This window comes from Oncorhynchus nerka, linkage group LG8 (assembly GCF_034236695.1).
Source record: "Oncorhynchus nerka isolate Pitt River linkage group LG8, Oner_Uvic_2.0, whole genome shotgun sequence".
Classification (NCBI taxonomy): domain Eukaryota; kingdom Metazoa; phylum Chordata; class Actinopteri; order Salmoniformes; family Salmonidae; genus Oncorhynchus; species Oncorhynchus nerka.
Genome location: NC_088403.1, coordinates 46,458,723 through 46,475,013, shown reverse-complemented (window position 1 = coordinate 46,475,013; position 16,291 = coordinate 46,458,723). Strand labels below are relative to the sequence as shown.

The following is a 16,291-nucleotide window of genomic DNA, read 5'->3' as shown; positions in this document are numbered from 1 at the left end:
ATAGCAACACCCACCCGTAGCACTTGCTCCAGCAGGTATACTGCACTGGTCATCCCCAAGGCCAACACTTCCTTTGGCTGCCTTTCCTTCCTGTTCTCTGCTGCCAATGACTGGAATGAATTGCAAAAATCTCTGAAGCTGGAGTCTTATATCTTCCTCTCTAACTTCACTGTCTTGCTCTTTTGCATCCCAGTATCTCTACTTGCACATCATCATCTGCACATCTATCACTCCAGTATTAATGCTAAATAGGGCCTATTTATTGCCTACCTCCCTACTCTTCTACATTTGCACACACTGTACATAGATTTGTCTATTTTTATTTTATTTTGTGTTATTGACTGTACGTTTGTTTATGTGTAACTCTGTGTTGTTGTTTTGTCGGCACTGCTTTGCTTTGTCTTGGCCAGGTCGCAGTTGTAAATGAGAACTTGTTCTCAACTGGCCTACCTGGTTAAATAAAGGTGAAATGAAATGTACAAAAATAAACACACAGCTGTGTCACCCCCCTGCTCACCACCAGCCACCAGCCGTCGTCTCACACCCCAACACAAACTCTTGCAACCCCACAGACCTTTGAGCACCTCATAAAATACCCTAAAACACCCCAAAACACACACTTCTCTCTGTCACCTCTCTCTCTCCTCTACTCCACCCCATCCTGGGCACAGGCCACAATGACATCACTGTGGTTTGGTGACAGCAGACAGTTTAGGTCCAGGGGAGAACCAGGGAGGGAGAACCAGGGAGGGAGAATCAGCGAGGCCCCTCACTGTAACGAATCAGCCTGCCTGGGTGCACTGACAGCTGGGAGCGAGCGGCAGAGAGACCTGGAAGGCTGCGATGAGAACCAGGGTGCCTCTCTGTTGACTTTGAAGAGAGGATCAGAGAAGCCAGGCTTTTCCTCCCTCCCCTTCTCTGTCCTCCATCTCTCCATCCTTCCTTCCCTCGCTTCACAGCCTCTGTAATTACTTTACCCCGCCGGAGATGCTTGAAGTGCAGCCAATTAGACAATAAAGAACAGAACACCAGCTTCCTCTTCCTTTCTTTCTTTTTTTTCTCTCTCTCTCTCTCTCTCTCTCTCTCTCTCTCTCTCTCTCTCTCTCTCTCTCTATTCTCTCCTCTCTCTCTCTTTCTCTCTCTCTCTCTATTCTCTCTCCTCTTGCTCTCTCTCTATTCTCTCTCTCTCTCTCTCTCTCTCTCTCTCTCTCTCTCTCTCTCTCTCTCTCTCTCTCTCTACTTCTCTCCTTGGTCACGCCCTTACAACCATGTCTCCAATCCTCTCACGTTCTCCATGATCTTTCCCTCACTCTCTGTCACACTCTCTCCATTATCTCTCCCTCACTCTCTGTCTCAATCTCTCCATGATATTAACTTATTTTATTGAACTACCCTTTGTGTCAACATCTCTCCAATAATGTCTCACACTCACGTCATCTTGTTTTCACTCCCCCAGCTTCTTTATAGTCCTTGTTTTCCCCTTTTCCCCTGCCTAATTGTACAGGGATTGGTTGCAAACTCCAGCTAAACTTAGTGCATGCGAACCAGACCATGTGTCTGAGGGGGAAAGGAAAGGGGGATACCTAGTCAGTTGTACAACTGAATGCATTCTACTGGAATGTGTCTTCCGCATTTAACCCAACCCCTCGGAATCAGAGAAGCAGTCCTGTCCTGGGTTCAAATACTATTTGAAATCATTAAAATACTTGGTTTGCTTTAACCTGCCTAGAAAAGCCAGATGGGCAGCGTTTACACTTTTGGGACTATTTTATTGGTCCCATTTCGCCAGGCAAGCTCCATCAAACACAGATAATGTACTTGAAATGATTTCGAATGGTGTTTGAACACATGTGTGTGTCTGCAGCAGCTCCACTCTGCTATAACAGGGTTGCTCTAATGTTCTAGTGGTTAGCTGGCTGCTGCTGTAAAGGCTGAATGCATTTGCTATAGACATGGTTACTGTATTCACTTCACTCTGTGCAGTACCTGATGACGATCCAACAACCTCCACCATCCATTCACACCTGTATACACCTTCATTCTTCAAATCCTCTCATTCTACCACAGCAAATCCACCATCCGTTCACACCTGTATTCAGTCTTCAAAACCTCTCAATCAACAACAGCAAATCCACCATCCATTCACACCTGTATTCATTCTTCAAATCTTCTCATTCTTCCACAGCGAATCCACCATCCATTCCTGTACCAATTCTACCAATCTCTTCGTTTTCTAATCTTTTCATTCTCCCACAGCAAATCCTGCGTCACTCGCGGGCCAACGCCACCAAGGTGATCTTCCTGATAACGGACGGCTACTCCAACGGGGGCGACCCTCGCCCGGTGGCGGCCGCTCTGAGGGCGCAGGGGGTGGAGATCTACACCCTGGGGATCTGGCAGGGGAACATCAGAGAGTTACATGACATGGCCTCACACCCTAAGGACCAGCACTGCTACCTAGTACACAACTTTGCAGAGTTCGAGGCCCTGGCTCGCCGTGCACTGCACGAAGGTGAGGCGGATGGGGCACTTGAATAGCCTGGGTACCGGTCTGTTCGTGCTATCTTTTCACTCCTTGTCATTCCTTGTCATGACAAGCATGGAATGATAGCACAAACGGACTGGTACCCAGGCTAGCACAAGGAAATATTGAGTGGGATATATTTCTCTCAACTAAGGTCACAGCAGCTCCATGTGACTAACCCACTGGGCAAAAACTGGTTGAATGAACGTTGTTACCACGTCATTTCAACAACAACAAAAAATCAATGTGATACCGTTGAATCAACGTGGAAAACAGATTGGAATTGCAAAAAGTAATCAACTTAAGGGAATTTCGTCTTTTAACCTGACAACTCAACTACATGTAAATAAAAACTCATGTTAAACTGACGTCTGCGCCCAGTGGGAATTTCAGCGGAATTCCATCCACATCGTGCGCACAGTTTGCCCTGTATGTCTCGTGTGTCTAGCCAACACATAACACCATCAAAAAGGCGGTAAAATACCTTCTCCATTCCCACAGTCCATGTGAGGGAGCAGAACCCAGAAATAGTAGTGGAGTCATCGTTTCTCAGACATCAGTTGCATCGGACCATAAAACAACAACATGCAAGAGCCGAACCGTGAATAGTGTTCCATTTAGGACTCGGTCTATTAGAAACTAGACAGTGGTAAATCACTTCTGTCAGACTGAGAGAGGGATAAGGTTGTCAGTGTGAGCCAAGGCAGCCAGTGCATGTTATCAGGTCTCCCTGCCGTGTGTCTCTGTTTTACTGACTCTCCCTCTCCAAGTCTGCTTCCTGGCTCTGCCAACCCCAACCCAAACACCAGTTCCTCAGACCCTATAGCCCCAGCTCCAGCCATATCGCCAGCCCCAGCTTCAGCCATAGCTTCAGCCCCAGCTTCAGCCATATCTTCAGCCCCAGTTTCAGCCATAGCTTCAGCCCCAGCTTCAGCCATATCTTCAGCCCCAGTTTCAGCCATAGCTTCAGCCCCAGCTTCAGCCATATCTTCAGCCCCAGTTTCAGCCATATCTTCAGCCCCAGTTTCAGCCATATCTTCAGCCCCAGTTTCAGCCATATCTTCAGCCCCAGTTTCAGCCATATTTTCAGCCCCAGTCCCAGTCTCAGCCATAGTTTCCACTCCAGCCCTATACCATTGATTCCATTGCACCAGGCAAACTCAATTAAGTGTAGCTAAAACATTTGAACCCAGGTCTTTACCCCCGCCGACCCCAAACCCTTGACCGAACACAATCCTCAAACATCTGGCCCACAATGCTCTTTGTTTGATTCCTACTTCTCAGGAAGAACAATCACTCTGCCAATCCTGCTTCTTTTGTTATTATTTATGAGTGAGGCAGATAAGTTTATCCAGCCCTGGCTTAGCGTAGCCTACATAACATTTTTACTATTACGCAATACAGATGTTTATACAGTAGTAGGCCAATTTACAGTAATCTACAGGATTGGAATTGACTCCATAGTTTTCAATGACTCAGAAAACAGTTTTCTCCCACCAGTGCTGACCCAACCAATATGTTACCTTCTAATATCACAAATTGTATAGAAAAGACGAACACATGCTCCTTGACTAAAATCCCCTTTGTCCCTCTCTGACTCCCAACTTTTTCCTTCATCATAAGAACTATAGCATGCATAAGAGGAACGGAACTGCAATCTCGTAAAATTGAAAAGGAAAAGATAATAAGGTTTATGAAAGAAAAACGTTGCTAATATCCTCTGGTGACCTTTGACCTTTGTGTTTATGACCTTTGTCTCCCCTCAGACCTGCCGACAGGAAGCTACATCCAGGAAGACCTATCCCGCTGCTCGTCCCTGTGCGAGGCCGGAGCGGACTGCTGTGACATCATGGCCAGCTGCAAGTGTGGCACCCACACGGGCCAGTACGACTGCATCTGTGAGAAGGGCCACTACGGCAAGGGGCTGCAGTACGAATGCACAGGTAGGAGGATACAGACACAGGGGAATGGGCCCAGGAAGGATAGCCATGTTGACTCTGTTCTTGTTGCCTCTTGAATGAATAAGTAAGCATAAAACACACTTTAAACTATAGTCTTCTACTATGCATCTAATGGCATAATTTGAGTCCACACACCACACGTTCTGAGTGCAGTGGTTTCAAGAACCTTTGTTAGTAAGGACATCACCCGGTAATTTGGAGAGTGACATCATCGTGCTGGTTTGAGACAGGTTGGTGAAGCTTATTACGTGATGTCAGAGAGTTTCAGCCTGGGCTAGTTCACCTGTGAAAACAGACCACTTGGCCCCAGGATGCCTGTGAGCTCACAGTGAGTGAAAGTCAAATAGTCCAAATGTCATTCATTCACTAAGGAGGCCGTGTAGGCAGTCTGTACTGAGATCCTGATCTAGAAATACAGGATTTCCCCAAGGTGTAGGAGCTGACCCTGGACTGTGTGTTTTGTTTGTGTGTGTGTGTGTGTGTGTGTGTGTGTGTGTGTGTGTGTGTGTGTGTGTGTGTGTGAGCACTCGTGCGTGCGTGTGTGTGTGTTGACCCTAGACCTATCAGTGTGTAGAGAAGCCTGGCAGGGGTCTCGCTCTCTCTCTCTTGTTCTCTCTCTCATTCTCCTTTCTCTCTCTCTCCACCCCCCCTCTCTCTCCCCCCTCTCTCTCTCACCCCCTCTCTCTCTCACCCTCACCCCCCTCTCTCTCTCCACCCTCTCTCTCTCTCACCCTCCCCCCACTCTCTCTCTCTCTCTCACCCCCCTCTCTCTCTCACCCTCCCCCCTCTCTCTCTCACCCCCCTCTCTCTCTCCACCCCCTCCCTCTCTCTCTCTCTCTCTCTCTCTCCCTCCCTCACCCCTCCCCCTCTGTCTCACCCCCCTCTGTCTCCCCCTCTCACCCCTCCCCCTCTGTCTCACCCCCCTCTGTCTCCCCCTCTCTCCCCCCCCCTCTCTCTCCACCCTCTCTGTCTCTCTCCCTCCCTCTCTGTGTCTCTGCCCCCATCCTCAGCTGAGCATACACACACGTTGCATGTACATTGCTTCCAGCTTAACACATTCTAACCTCTTTCATTCTCTCCTGTGTAAGCATGTCTGATCTTTTCAGAATCTGTATTAGATGTAGGAGAACATTAGCAGACATTACAAAGACATTTGTTGAAAGACAGTCTAGTCTGAGGCAGCCCAACAACACGTCTGGGCCGACGATTTAATCAACTGGCTCCTCGGTGAACAACACAGTTAGTAAGCTCTGTCATTGTTGGAGAGTTAGGAGGCTGCAGAACGAAAAACAAACAACGGGCCACACGATGACTGACAGCTGTATTAACCATCAGCATTGCTGGATAGCGATCACCCGTAACCCAGAGGGGCGGGAGGGAAGGCGCCAGTAGCAAATCAGATGATTATCCCGTTTTCTAATTGGAGCGAAACTAGCCAACAATCTTCTCTTCTTTACAGGAGTAAATGGGTAACAATCAAGGCTGTTTTCTCTCTATGAGTCTCTCTGGATTGCAGGGACCATTTTGTGCACATTATTAGCACAATGTGCACCGTTTTGTTCGAGACCAGCACTAGCACACCTGGTTCAACAACTGAGGGGGCTTGATGATTAGTTGAATTAGTTGTGCTGTTACTGCTAGGTTAGAACAAAAATGTAACTCCGCCCCTGAAATATGTTGAGAGGAGAGACCATCAGGTTCATCATGGCGAACGCCTCCCAAATCACAATCAGATGTCAAGACGAAAGGCAGTCTGCTTATTAATTGCTGTTTCACGGTTTAATGAATTGCAGAGAGCAGACTGTGTGTGGGTGGATGTGTGCATGCGTGTAAGCAGACAGACAGACATCCAGGCTCTAAGGAGGAAGAGTGTGACGCTGAGCTAGACCACACTGCTTCCTGTCTCTCTGTCTGTCTAGCCGTCTCAAATTCAAATCTGCACCTCCAAGCCAGTTCCACTTCCTCTGTATTCTGGGACTGATTTAGACCTGGGACACCAGGTGGGTGAAATTCATTATCAGGTAGAACAGAAAACCAGCAGTACTGCGGTGAGATTTGAATATCCCTGGTCTAGCCGATAGGGAGGCAAATCTCTACGACCATAACAAATCTCTACCATTTTCTTTCAAATGCCCATGGCATAAAACCTGGTATTTTCTATACATAAATGTGCTACTGCATACAAACCTTAGTTAAATGGACTTTCGGGAACGATAAAAACAACAGCCACCCACAGTATATGATTCAGACCCACATACTGGCCATTATCAGACATGAAACATGATTTGATATTGATGTTGGTGTTGTGTTTCTGGGTGTCTCTGAAACACCACCAGGCTTAGCGGTTGGTGTTGTTGGGGTTGTGGGTAGCGTCTGGGCTTTAGGGTTGCCAGGGGTCTAAGTAGGTCGTCAGTGTCAGCACCACTGGGCTGTGCTGTTGTTGGCAGAGATGGTGTTGTCTAGACTTTAGACTGGAGACTGGAAGTACGGGAGTATTTGGATGGTGGGGGACCTGCTATTGTAGATGGAATGTTCAATGGCGCCGAAGAGGATGGCGTTTTTTGTTAAAACTTGTTTTGTACATAATGCCGCTGCTACCGTCCCTTATGATCAAAAATAACTTTTGAACATCAGAACAGTGATTACTCACCTCGAACTGGAATATGCTTTTTCCTTTAACGAGTCTGACGAGAAGGATATACTGCTTTCCCGGGAACAGGCCCAAAACCTAGTCATTTGCGTGAAGAAAAGAAGGAGAAAAAAGGGGCGGAGGTCGGGCTGCCTTCTGAGAATACATAGGCGAGCGAGTAAACTCCCACTGCCCATTTTATTGGCCAATAAAATAAAATCGATGACCTATAAGATTATCCAACCTATAAGATTAGGTCATAAGATTGAATAACGACATGGATAATATAGAGCTGGCGGGATTTTTCCATGCACAGGCAGAACAGAGAAGCTACGTCTGGTAAAATGACGGGTGGAGGGGTGTGTCCATTTGTCAATAACAGCTGGTGATCATTGTATAATATTAAAGAAGTCTCTGTATTGGTTGTTGCTCGCCTGAGTACCTTATGATAAGCTTTAGACCACATTATCTGCCAAGAGAGTTCTCATCTATATTATTCGTAGCCGTTTATTTACCACCACAGACCGATGCTGGAACTAAGACCGCACTCAACCAACTCTATAAGCCCATAAGCAAACAAGAAAATGCTCATCCAGAAGCGGCGCTGCTAGTGGCCTGGGACTTTAATGCAGCCAAACTTCAATCAGTTTAACCTTTCTACCAGCATGTCACATGTGCAACGAGAGGAAAAGAAACTCTAGACCACCTTTACTCCATACACAGAGATGCATACAAAGCTCTCCCCCGACCTCCATTTGGCAAAAACTAAAGCAGGAAGTACCAGTGACTCGCTCAATACAGAAGTGGTCAGATGACGTGGATGCTACGCTACAGAACTGTTTTGTTAGCAAAGACTGGAATATGTTCTGGGATTCATCCAACGGCATTGAGGAATATACCACCTCAGTCATCGGCTTCATTAATAAGTGCATCGATGACGTCGTCCCCACGGTGACTGTACGTACATATCCCAACCCGATGCCATGGATTACAGGCAACATCCGCATTGAACTAAAGGCTAGAGCTGCCGCTTTCAAGGAGCGGGACATTAATCCGGATGCTTATAAGAAATCCCGCTATGCCCTCAGACGAACCATCAAACAAGCAAAGAGTCAATACAGGATTAAGATTGAATCCTACTACACCGGCTCTGATGCTCGTCGGATGTGGCAGGGCTTGAAAACTATTACGGACTACAAAGGAAAACCCAGACGCGAGCTGCCCAGTGACGCGAGCCTAACACACGAGCTAAATGCCTTTTATGCTCACTTTGAGGCAAACAACACTGAAGCATGCACGAGAGCACCAGCTGTTCTGGACGACTGTGTGATAATGTTCTCAGTAGCTGATGTGAGCAAGACTTTTAATCAGGTCAACATTCACAAAGCCTCAGGGCCAGATTACCAAAACGTGTACTCAAAGCATGCGTGGCCCAACTGTCAAGGGTCTTCACTGACATTTTCAACCTCTCCCTGACAGAGTCTGTAATACCTACGAACCACTGCCTGTTCACCCCGCTACCATCCAGAAGGTGAGGTCAGTACAGGTGCATCAATGTTGGGACCGAGAGACTGAAAAATAGCTTCTATCTCAAGTCCATCAGACTGTTAAACAGCCGTCTCTAACACAGAGAGGCTGCTGCCTACATACAGACTTGAAATAATTGGCCACTTTAGCAAATAGATCACTAGTCACTTTAAGAATGCCATTTTAATAATGTTTACATATCTTGCATTACTCATCCTGTATACTGTATTTTTATACATCTATTGCATCTTGCCTACGCCGATTGATCATCGCTCATCATTATATTTACATGTATATAATCTTATTCCATCCCTTTACTTAGATTCGTGTGTATTAGGTAGTTGTTAGGGAATTTTTAGATTACTGTTAGATATTACTGCACTGTCGGAACTAGAAGCACAATCATTTCGCTACACTCGCAATAACATCTGCTACGCATGTGTATGTGACGAATCAAATTTGATTTGATTTTATACATGTTTCAAACAGACCACCATAGTTCCTGTGCCCAAGGAAGCAAAGGTAAATCAATACCGCCTTGTAGCACTCACGTCGGTAGCTATGAAGTGCTTTGAAAGGCTGGTCATGGCTCACATCAACAGCATCCTCCCGGACACCCTAGACCCACTCCAATTTGCATACCGCCCCAACAGATCCACAGAAGACACAATCTCAATCGCACTCCACACTGCTCTTTCCCACCTGGACAAAAGGAACACCTATATGAGAATGCTGTTCATTGACTACAGCTCAGCATTCAACATCATAGTGCCCACGAAGCTCATCACTAAGCTAAGGACCCTGGGACTAAACACCTCCCTCTGCAACTGGATCCGGAACTTCCTGACGGGCCGCCTCCAGGTGGTAAGGGTAGGTAACAACACATCCGCCACACTGATATCAACACTGGGATCCCTCAGGGGTGTGTACTTAGTCCCCTCCTGTACTCCCTGTTCACCCACGACTGCGTGGCCAAACACAACTCCAATACCATCATTAAGTTTGTTGACGACACAACAGTGGTAGGTCGACAGCGATGAGACAGCGTATCGGGTCGAGAGTTTCAAGTTCCTTGGTGTCCACATCACCAACAAACTATCATGGTCCAAACACACCAAGACAGTCGTGAAGAGGGCACGGCAAAAAATTCTACAGCTGCACCATCGAGAGCATCCTGACTGGTTGCATCACCACCTGGTATGGCAACTGCTCAGCATCTGACCGGAAGGCGCAACAGAGGGTAGTGCGTACGGCCCAGTACATCACTGGGGCCAAGCATCCTGCCATCCAGGACCTATATAACAGGTGGTGTCAGAAGAAAGCCCCAAAAATTGTCAAAGACTCCAGTCACCCAAGTCATAGACTGTTTTCTCTGCTACTGCATGGCAAGCGGTACCGGAGCGCCATGTCTAGGACCAAAATTCTCCTTAACAGCTTCTCCTCCCAAGCCATAAGACTGCTGAACAATTAATCTAATGGCCACTGGACTCTTTACATTGACCCCCCCCATTTGTTTTGTACACTGGTGCTAGTCGCGGTTTGTTATCTCTGCATAGTCACTTCCCCTCTACCTACGTGCACAAGTGACCTTGACTAACCTGTTCCCACTCACGTTGATTCGGTATCGGTACCCCCTGTATATAGCCTCGTTATTGTTATTTTATTGTGTTCCTTTTTAAAATGATCATAACTGATGTCCAAGATGTGTGTGTGTGTGTGTGTGTGTGTGTGTGTGTGTGTGTGTGTGCGTGCGTGTGTGTGCGTGATGTGTGCCAGCTTGAGTCTACCGTGTACCCGGGGGGGGGGGGAGGGGGGGTTATTTCCTCTGAGCTCACAATGTAAATATTTGCTCTCGTCAGACTGGTCTGATGAGATTCTAGGAGGAGGAAGCCTCGAGGTGCACATAAATCAGACGCTGGAATAAAAGTGACAAAAACGAGAAAAAGGATAGGAATCTTGGATATGCTGGAAAGGATAGAGAATTCCAGGGAAGAGGATGAATGCTGCAATCGTCCTCCTCCTCCCCCCTCTCCTCTAACCCCCTGTTATGTCTCCTGTGTGCAGTACTAATAATGTAGTGTAAATGCGATCGGGACAAGCGTTTGGTATGGGACTAGAGGAATGCATGAGAAGCCCTAACAGTCCATTCATTATCCGACTCTCTCCAGCTCTTCGCTCCCCGCATTCTCACAGAGTCTTGTGTCAGACAACAAGCTACAATGTTCCCTATCTCAAAGGTTATGTCCCAGTTATCTCTCCTTCTTCCTGAAGTATGCACTTGTTCACTCCCCTTCACTGACTTCAAAGGAAATGTTTAAAAAGATGGTGGAAACGTCCGATAGCCCAATTACTATTGGGACGCACCCAGCCTCCCACTGAGTTGTGGATCAGGCAGGTCAAACAGACAGAGAACAGCTACAGTGTTCCCCATCTCAGGGTGAAAGACGATTGGTTCCAGAGACGGACAGGGTCCAGAAACGGCCCCGATATGTAGAGAGAGAATCACCGGACTCTGGCTGATTGATGTACTCCTGTCCTTATCCAGCGAGTCAGTGAGTTGCTGGATCGGCAACAGAGCTACGGTCCGTAGAGAGAGAATCACTGGGAGAGTGTGAGCTTCAGTTCAGGGGTGTAGACTTGTCCTGAGCCAGACATAAAGTGATAAAATGCTCAAACTTTTCCGCTGTACTTTTGAGGCCTCCCAAATCTGAAAATCCAGATTCTGGCTAACACCAGTAGCATTGTCTTGCCAATGACCTGCTTTGCGTTTGGTTGGCCAACGTAAACCAAACATTTGTCTTTTATATTGAGCAATTTCACTCGTAGCTATTCTGAACCCAGGTCAGTTTTGATGTTACCGGGATCAGACATAAACCCCTTTTTCTGTTTTGACTTATATTCACATACACTACTTGCTATGGCCCATTCATACAAAAACAATAACTACTATAGAAGTAATATGATAGATGGGCGTCTGGAGCTTGCCTTAGGAAGCAATACAATACACGTGTTTACACTGTCAGACGGCACCCTACACACACTTCTTCAGCTGTGTGTGTGTGTGTGTGTGTGTGTGTGTGTGTGTGTGTGTGTGTGTGTGTGTGTGTGTGTGTATGCGTTTGCCTGTATGCGTGTTTGTGTGTGTGTGTGCGTGTGTCTGCTAAGGTTATGTAAACGTTACCATGAAGGATCTCTTCCTAACTATGAGCCTCTACCCCACCCCCCACCACCCTCCACCACCCTCCCCCACCCCACCCTCTCCAACAACCAATGGCAACGCGTCCACAGAAAGAAAGAAAAAACTGCCAAAAGTCAACAAGTTGCTCAACAAACATCGGCGTGACGGTCTTTGGCAGTGGAGACCGTCCTGGCGAATGCCTGAGATTCTCTGAGGACACTTAGAAGTTGGAGGGTCGAGAGGGGGCCTCCTCATTTCTTAAATTGATGGGTTGGAGGTTTAGATTTGTGTTTTTTTCTGTTGCTGTTGTTATTGGAGGACTGGAGGAGATTTTTTTTGGGGGGGGGGCTCTGTTGTTGTGGAGGGGGCTGATGCCCCTAGCAGTCAATGGGTGGACGGTGCCAGACTGGACTGGCGCCATCACCCCTGAGAGAAACAGAGCCTATTTGCTGAGTTATTGGCTTGAGAGTTATGCAGAGAGATTCGCTCTATATCTATCATGACACAAGGCGAGACCCAGATGCAGACACAGGAAGCAGATGGTTGGAGTCTTACAATATTTATTCATCCAATCGGGGAAGGCAAGAGAATGGTTGTGGACAGGCAAAAGGGTTCAAAGAGGTACCGAAGGGCAGGCAGAATCAAGGTCAGGACAGGCAGGATGATCAGGCAGGTGGGAAAGTAGTCCAGAGTCAGGCAGGGGTCAAAACCTGGAAAACTATCGAAAAGAGAATCACAAACGGAGTACTGGGGAAAAACCACGCCGGTTGACTTGACTAACATACAAGACGAACTGACACAGAGGAAACACGGGGATAAATACACTGGGGAGAATAAGCGACACCTGGAGGGAGTGGAGTTGTGTCTCCCATAGAGTCAGGGCCGGATTAAGAAATCATAGGCCCCTGGACTTTGGGTTTTTATAGCTCCCCCCATGTTCCCGGCACACCCTAATTTTCTGTAAACGAATCCAGGCACAAAGATGCATTTCGGTGCGTAGAAGCGTAATACTTAAACCATAACATTTTAAATGTGGCATAGGATACAGTTGAGCAGAGGCATTTTCAGGATTTCCACACATGGGGATTTCTTTTTTGCTGGGTCCGTAAAACAATTGGCCTTTCATGAATGCATTTCATGCAATTCTATGTCGTTTACGTGACAGAAGACATCAGAATCTAAGATACTGTTTGATCAAAATTTGGAGTTGTTCAGAAAATATTTTTTCTATTGGTTCTGCAGATTAGCGTTCTCTTTTCAGCAGTTTGCTTTCCAAACTGTTCGTTTTTCCGCGATAGTATTTTGAAATGTGACAAACTGACAGCCTCAACCAACCATAGAAATATAATCCATAGATGGCAGTTCCCATTCAATTCAGGACTGGCAGCCATTGATAGTGTACCCATGAGTTTAACAGTCAAATTGCCAGGGTAAGAGGTTCCAAAACCCTTCTATGGATTATAAACTCAGCAAAAAAAGAAACGTCCTCTCACTGTCAACTGCGTTTATTTTCAGCAAACATAACATGTGTAAAGATTTGTATGAACATAACAAGATTCAACAACTGAGACATAAACTGAACAAGTTCCACAGACATGTGACTAACAGAAATTGAATAATGTGTCCCCGAACAAAGGGGGAGTCAAAATCAAAAGTAACCGTCAGTATCTGGTGTGGCCACCAGCTGCATTAAGTAATGCAGTGCATCTCCTCCTTATGGACTGCACCAGATGTGCCAGTTCTTGCTGTGAGATGTTACTCCGCTCTTCCACCAAGGCAACTGCAAGTTCCTGGACATTTCTGGGGGGGGGGGGGCTCTAGCCCTCACCCTCCGATCCAACAGGTCCCAGACGTGCTCAATGGGATTGAGATCCGGGCTCTTCGCTGGTCATGACAGAACACTGACATCCCTGTCTTGAGGTAAATAGCTCACAGAACGAGCAGTATGGCTGGTGGCGTTGTCATGCTGGAGGGTCATGTCAGGATGAGCCTGCAGGAAAGGTACCACATGAGGGAGGACATCTTCCCTGTAACACACAGCGTTGAGATTGCCTGCAATGACAACAAGCTCAGTCCGATGATGTTGTGACACACCGCCCCAGACCATGATGTACCCTCCACCTCCAAATTGATCCCGCTCCAGAGTACAGGCCTCGGTGTAACGCTCATTCCTTCGACGATATACTCGAATCCGACCATCACCCCTGGTGAGACAAAACCGTGACTCGTCAGTGAAAAGCACTTTTTGCCATTCCTGTCTGGTCCAGCGACGGTGGGTTTGTGCCCATAGACGACGTTGTTGCCGGGAATGTCTGGTGAGGACCTGCCTTACAACAGGCCTACAAGCCTACAAGCCTACAAGCATCTCAGCCTATTGCAGACAATCTGAGCACTGATGGAGGGATTGTGCGTTCCTGGTGTAACTTGGGCAATTGTTGTTGCCAACCTGTACCTGTCCCGCAGGTGTGATGTTCGGATGTACCGATTCTGTGCAGGTGTTGTTACACGTGGTCTGCCACAGAGAGGACGATCAGCTGTCCGTCCTGTCTCCCTGTAGCGCTCTCTTAGGCGTCTCACAGTACGGACATTGCAATTTATTGCCCTGGCCACATCTGTAGTCCTCATGCCTCCTTGCAGCATGCCTAAGGCACGTTCACACAGATGAGCAGGGAGCATAGGCATCTTTCTTTTGGTGTTTTTCAGATTCCGTAGAAAGGCCTCTTTAGTGTCCAAAGTTTTCATAACTGTGACCTTAATTGCCTTAAAGCTGTTAGTGTCTTAACTACCTTTCCATAGGTTCATGTTCATTAATTGTTTATGGTTCATTGAACAAGCATGGGAAACAGTGTTTAAACCCTTTACAATGAAGATCTGTGAAGTTTATTTGGATTTTTACGAATGATCTTTGAAAGACAGGGTCCTGAAAAAGGGACGTTACTTTTCTTGCTGAGTTTATGTCTACGGCCACAACGCAACAAGGTGTTATGGTGTGGTGTGCATTTACCTGCCATGGTTTAGGTCCACTTGTAGAATCTATGCCAAGGCACATTGAAGCTTTTCTGGTAGCTCGCGGTGGCCCAACACCCTATTCAGTTTCAAGTGTTATTAGTTGTATGTATGGTATACGTCCTCCAACAAAATGCTTACTTTGCAGGTTCCTTCTCGACAATGCACTTAATCCAGAAATTTCTCCACGTTTCTCCATCACTTTAAAGTCATTTTGATGCTGTGTTATCGTCAACCCTGTTAGAGGCCCAACAGTAACCTTATCCGTTTGATGTTATGTGAATTTAATTGTACAAGGATTCTTGATCAATTACATCATTTTGGATTTATCTCAAACCTGATTTTAAATAGTTAGGCAGTTACATACTAGTAAGGTGTAAGGGGTTTCCTGTGGTGAAGTAGAGGAGGACCAAAACGCAGCGTGGTTATATGGATTCATGTTTAATAAAACAGATAAACATGAACACTACAAAACAATAAACGTGGAAAACCAAAAACAGCCCTATCTGGTGCAAAACACAGAGACAGGAACAATCACCCACCAACACACAATGAAACCCAGGCTACCTAAGTATGATTCTCAATCAGAGACAACTAATGACACCTGCCTCTGATCGAGAACCATACTAGGCCGAAACATAGAAATACCCAAAACCTAGAAAAACAAACATAGACTGCCCAACCAACTCACGCCCTGACCATACTAACTAAATACAAAACACAGGAAATAACGATCAAAGCGTGAAAATAGGTTAAATTATCTTACTTCATAGGATTTTATTGCCTGAGATGAGAAAATGTGTTTTTCCGTAGGCTAAACACATCCTCCGTGCAAATCAATGGTGAATGAAGAGATGTTATAAAGTGAATTTCTCAAAGAGTTTGCATGTCCAAAAAGCACCCGTTTTGTGGAACAACCCACAGGCAGCTCGATTCTGCTCTTTTCTTCACTAATTAGATAATTAGATATCAGATCAGCTCTGAAAAGTATCTGATGTGAAAGGATTTGATATTGGTCAAAAGGTTGGTCAGAAGACCATTTATTGGAAAAAAGATCAGAATTGGGCTGCCTGTATAAGTGTAGCCTTATACTGTAGGTCCATAAAGCTTTAACCTCTTCAGTCGACCCTCTACTTTTTTGAACATTTTGTTAAAAATCGCGCAACATTTCAGCGCCCTGCTACTCATGCCAGGAATATAGTACGTTCATATGGTTAGAATGTGTGGATAGGGAACCCTCGGACGTTTTTAAAACTGGTTAAATCACGACTGTGGCTATTACATAACGTGCGTTACATCGGAAAGCGCAGGAAAACCTGATCACAGAAAATGGAAATAAATATCCTTGCGCCACTTCCAGCAATTGTTAACAGTGAGCCGAATTAGATAAGACCGAGCATTCAACTCCCACAGCATCCCCATGTTGTCGAGTATCTTGTGAATTTAATCATCTTTGATTCTTGGTT

General features: G+C 46.3%; 1 protein-coding gene across 5 annotated transcripts in view; it reads left to right on the top strand.

Moving 5' to 3' along the window:
* LOC115133432 (sushi, von Willebrand factor type A, EGF and pentraxin domain-containing protein 1-like) overlaps positions 1 to 16,291 on the top strand; it is a 149,392-nt gene that overhangs the window by 47,593 nt on the left and 85,508 nt on the right. For all 5 annotated transcript variants that reach the window (XM_065021845.1, XM_065021842.1, XM_065021844.1 and 2 more), the window contains exons 2-3: positions 2,257 to 2,512; positions 4,291 to 4,467. In XM_065021845.1, the coding sequence (XP_064877917.1) occupies positions 2,257 to 2,512; positions 4,291 to 4,467 (433 nt within the window). The remainder of the gene's footprint in view (positions 1 to 2,256; positions 2,513 to 4,290; positions 4,468 to 16,291) is intronic.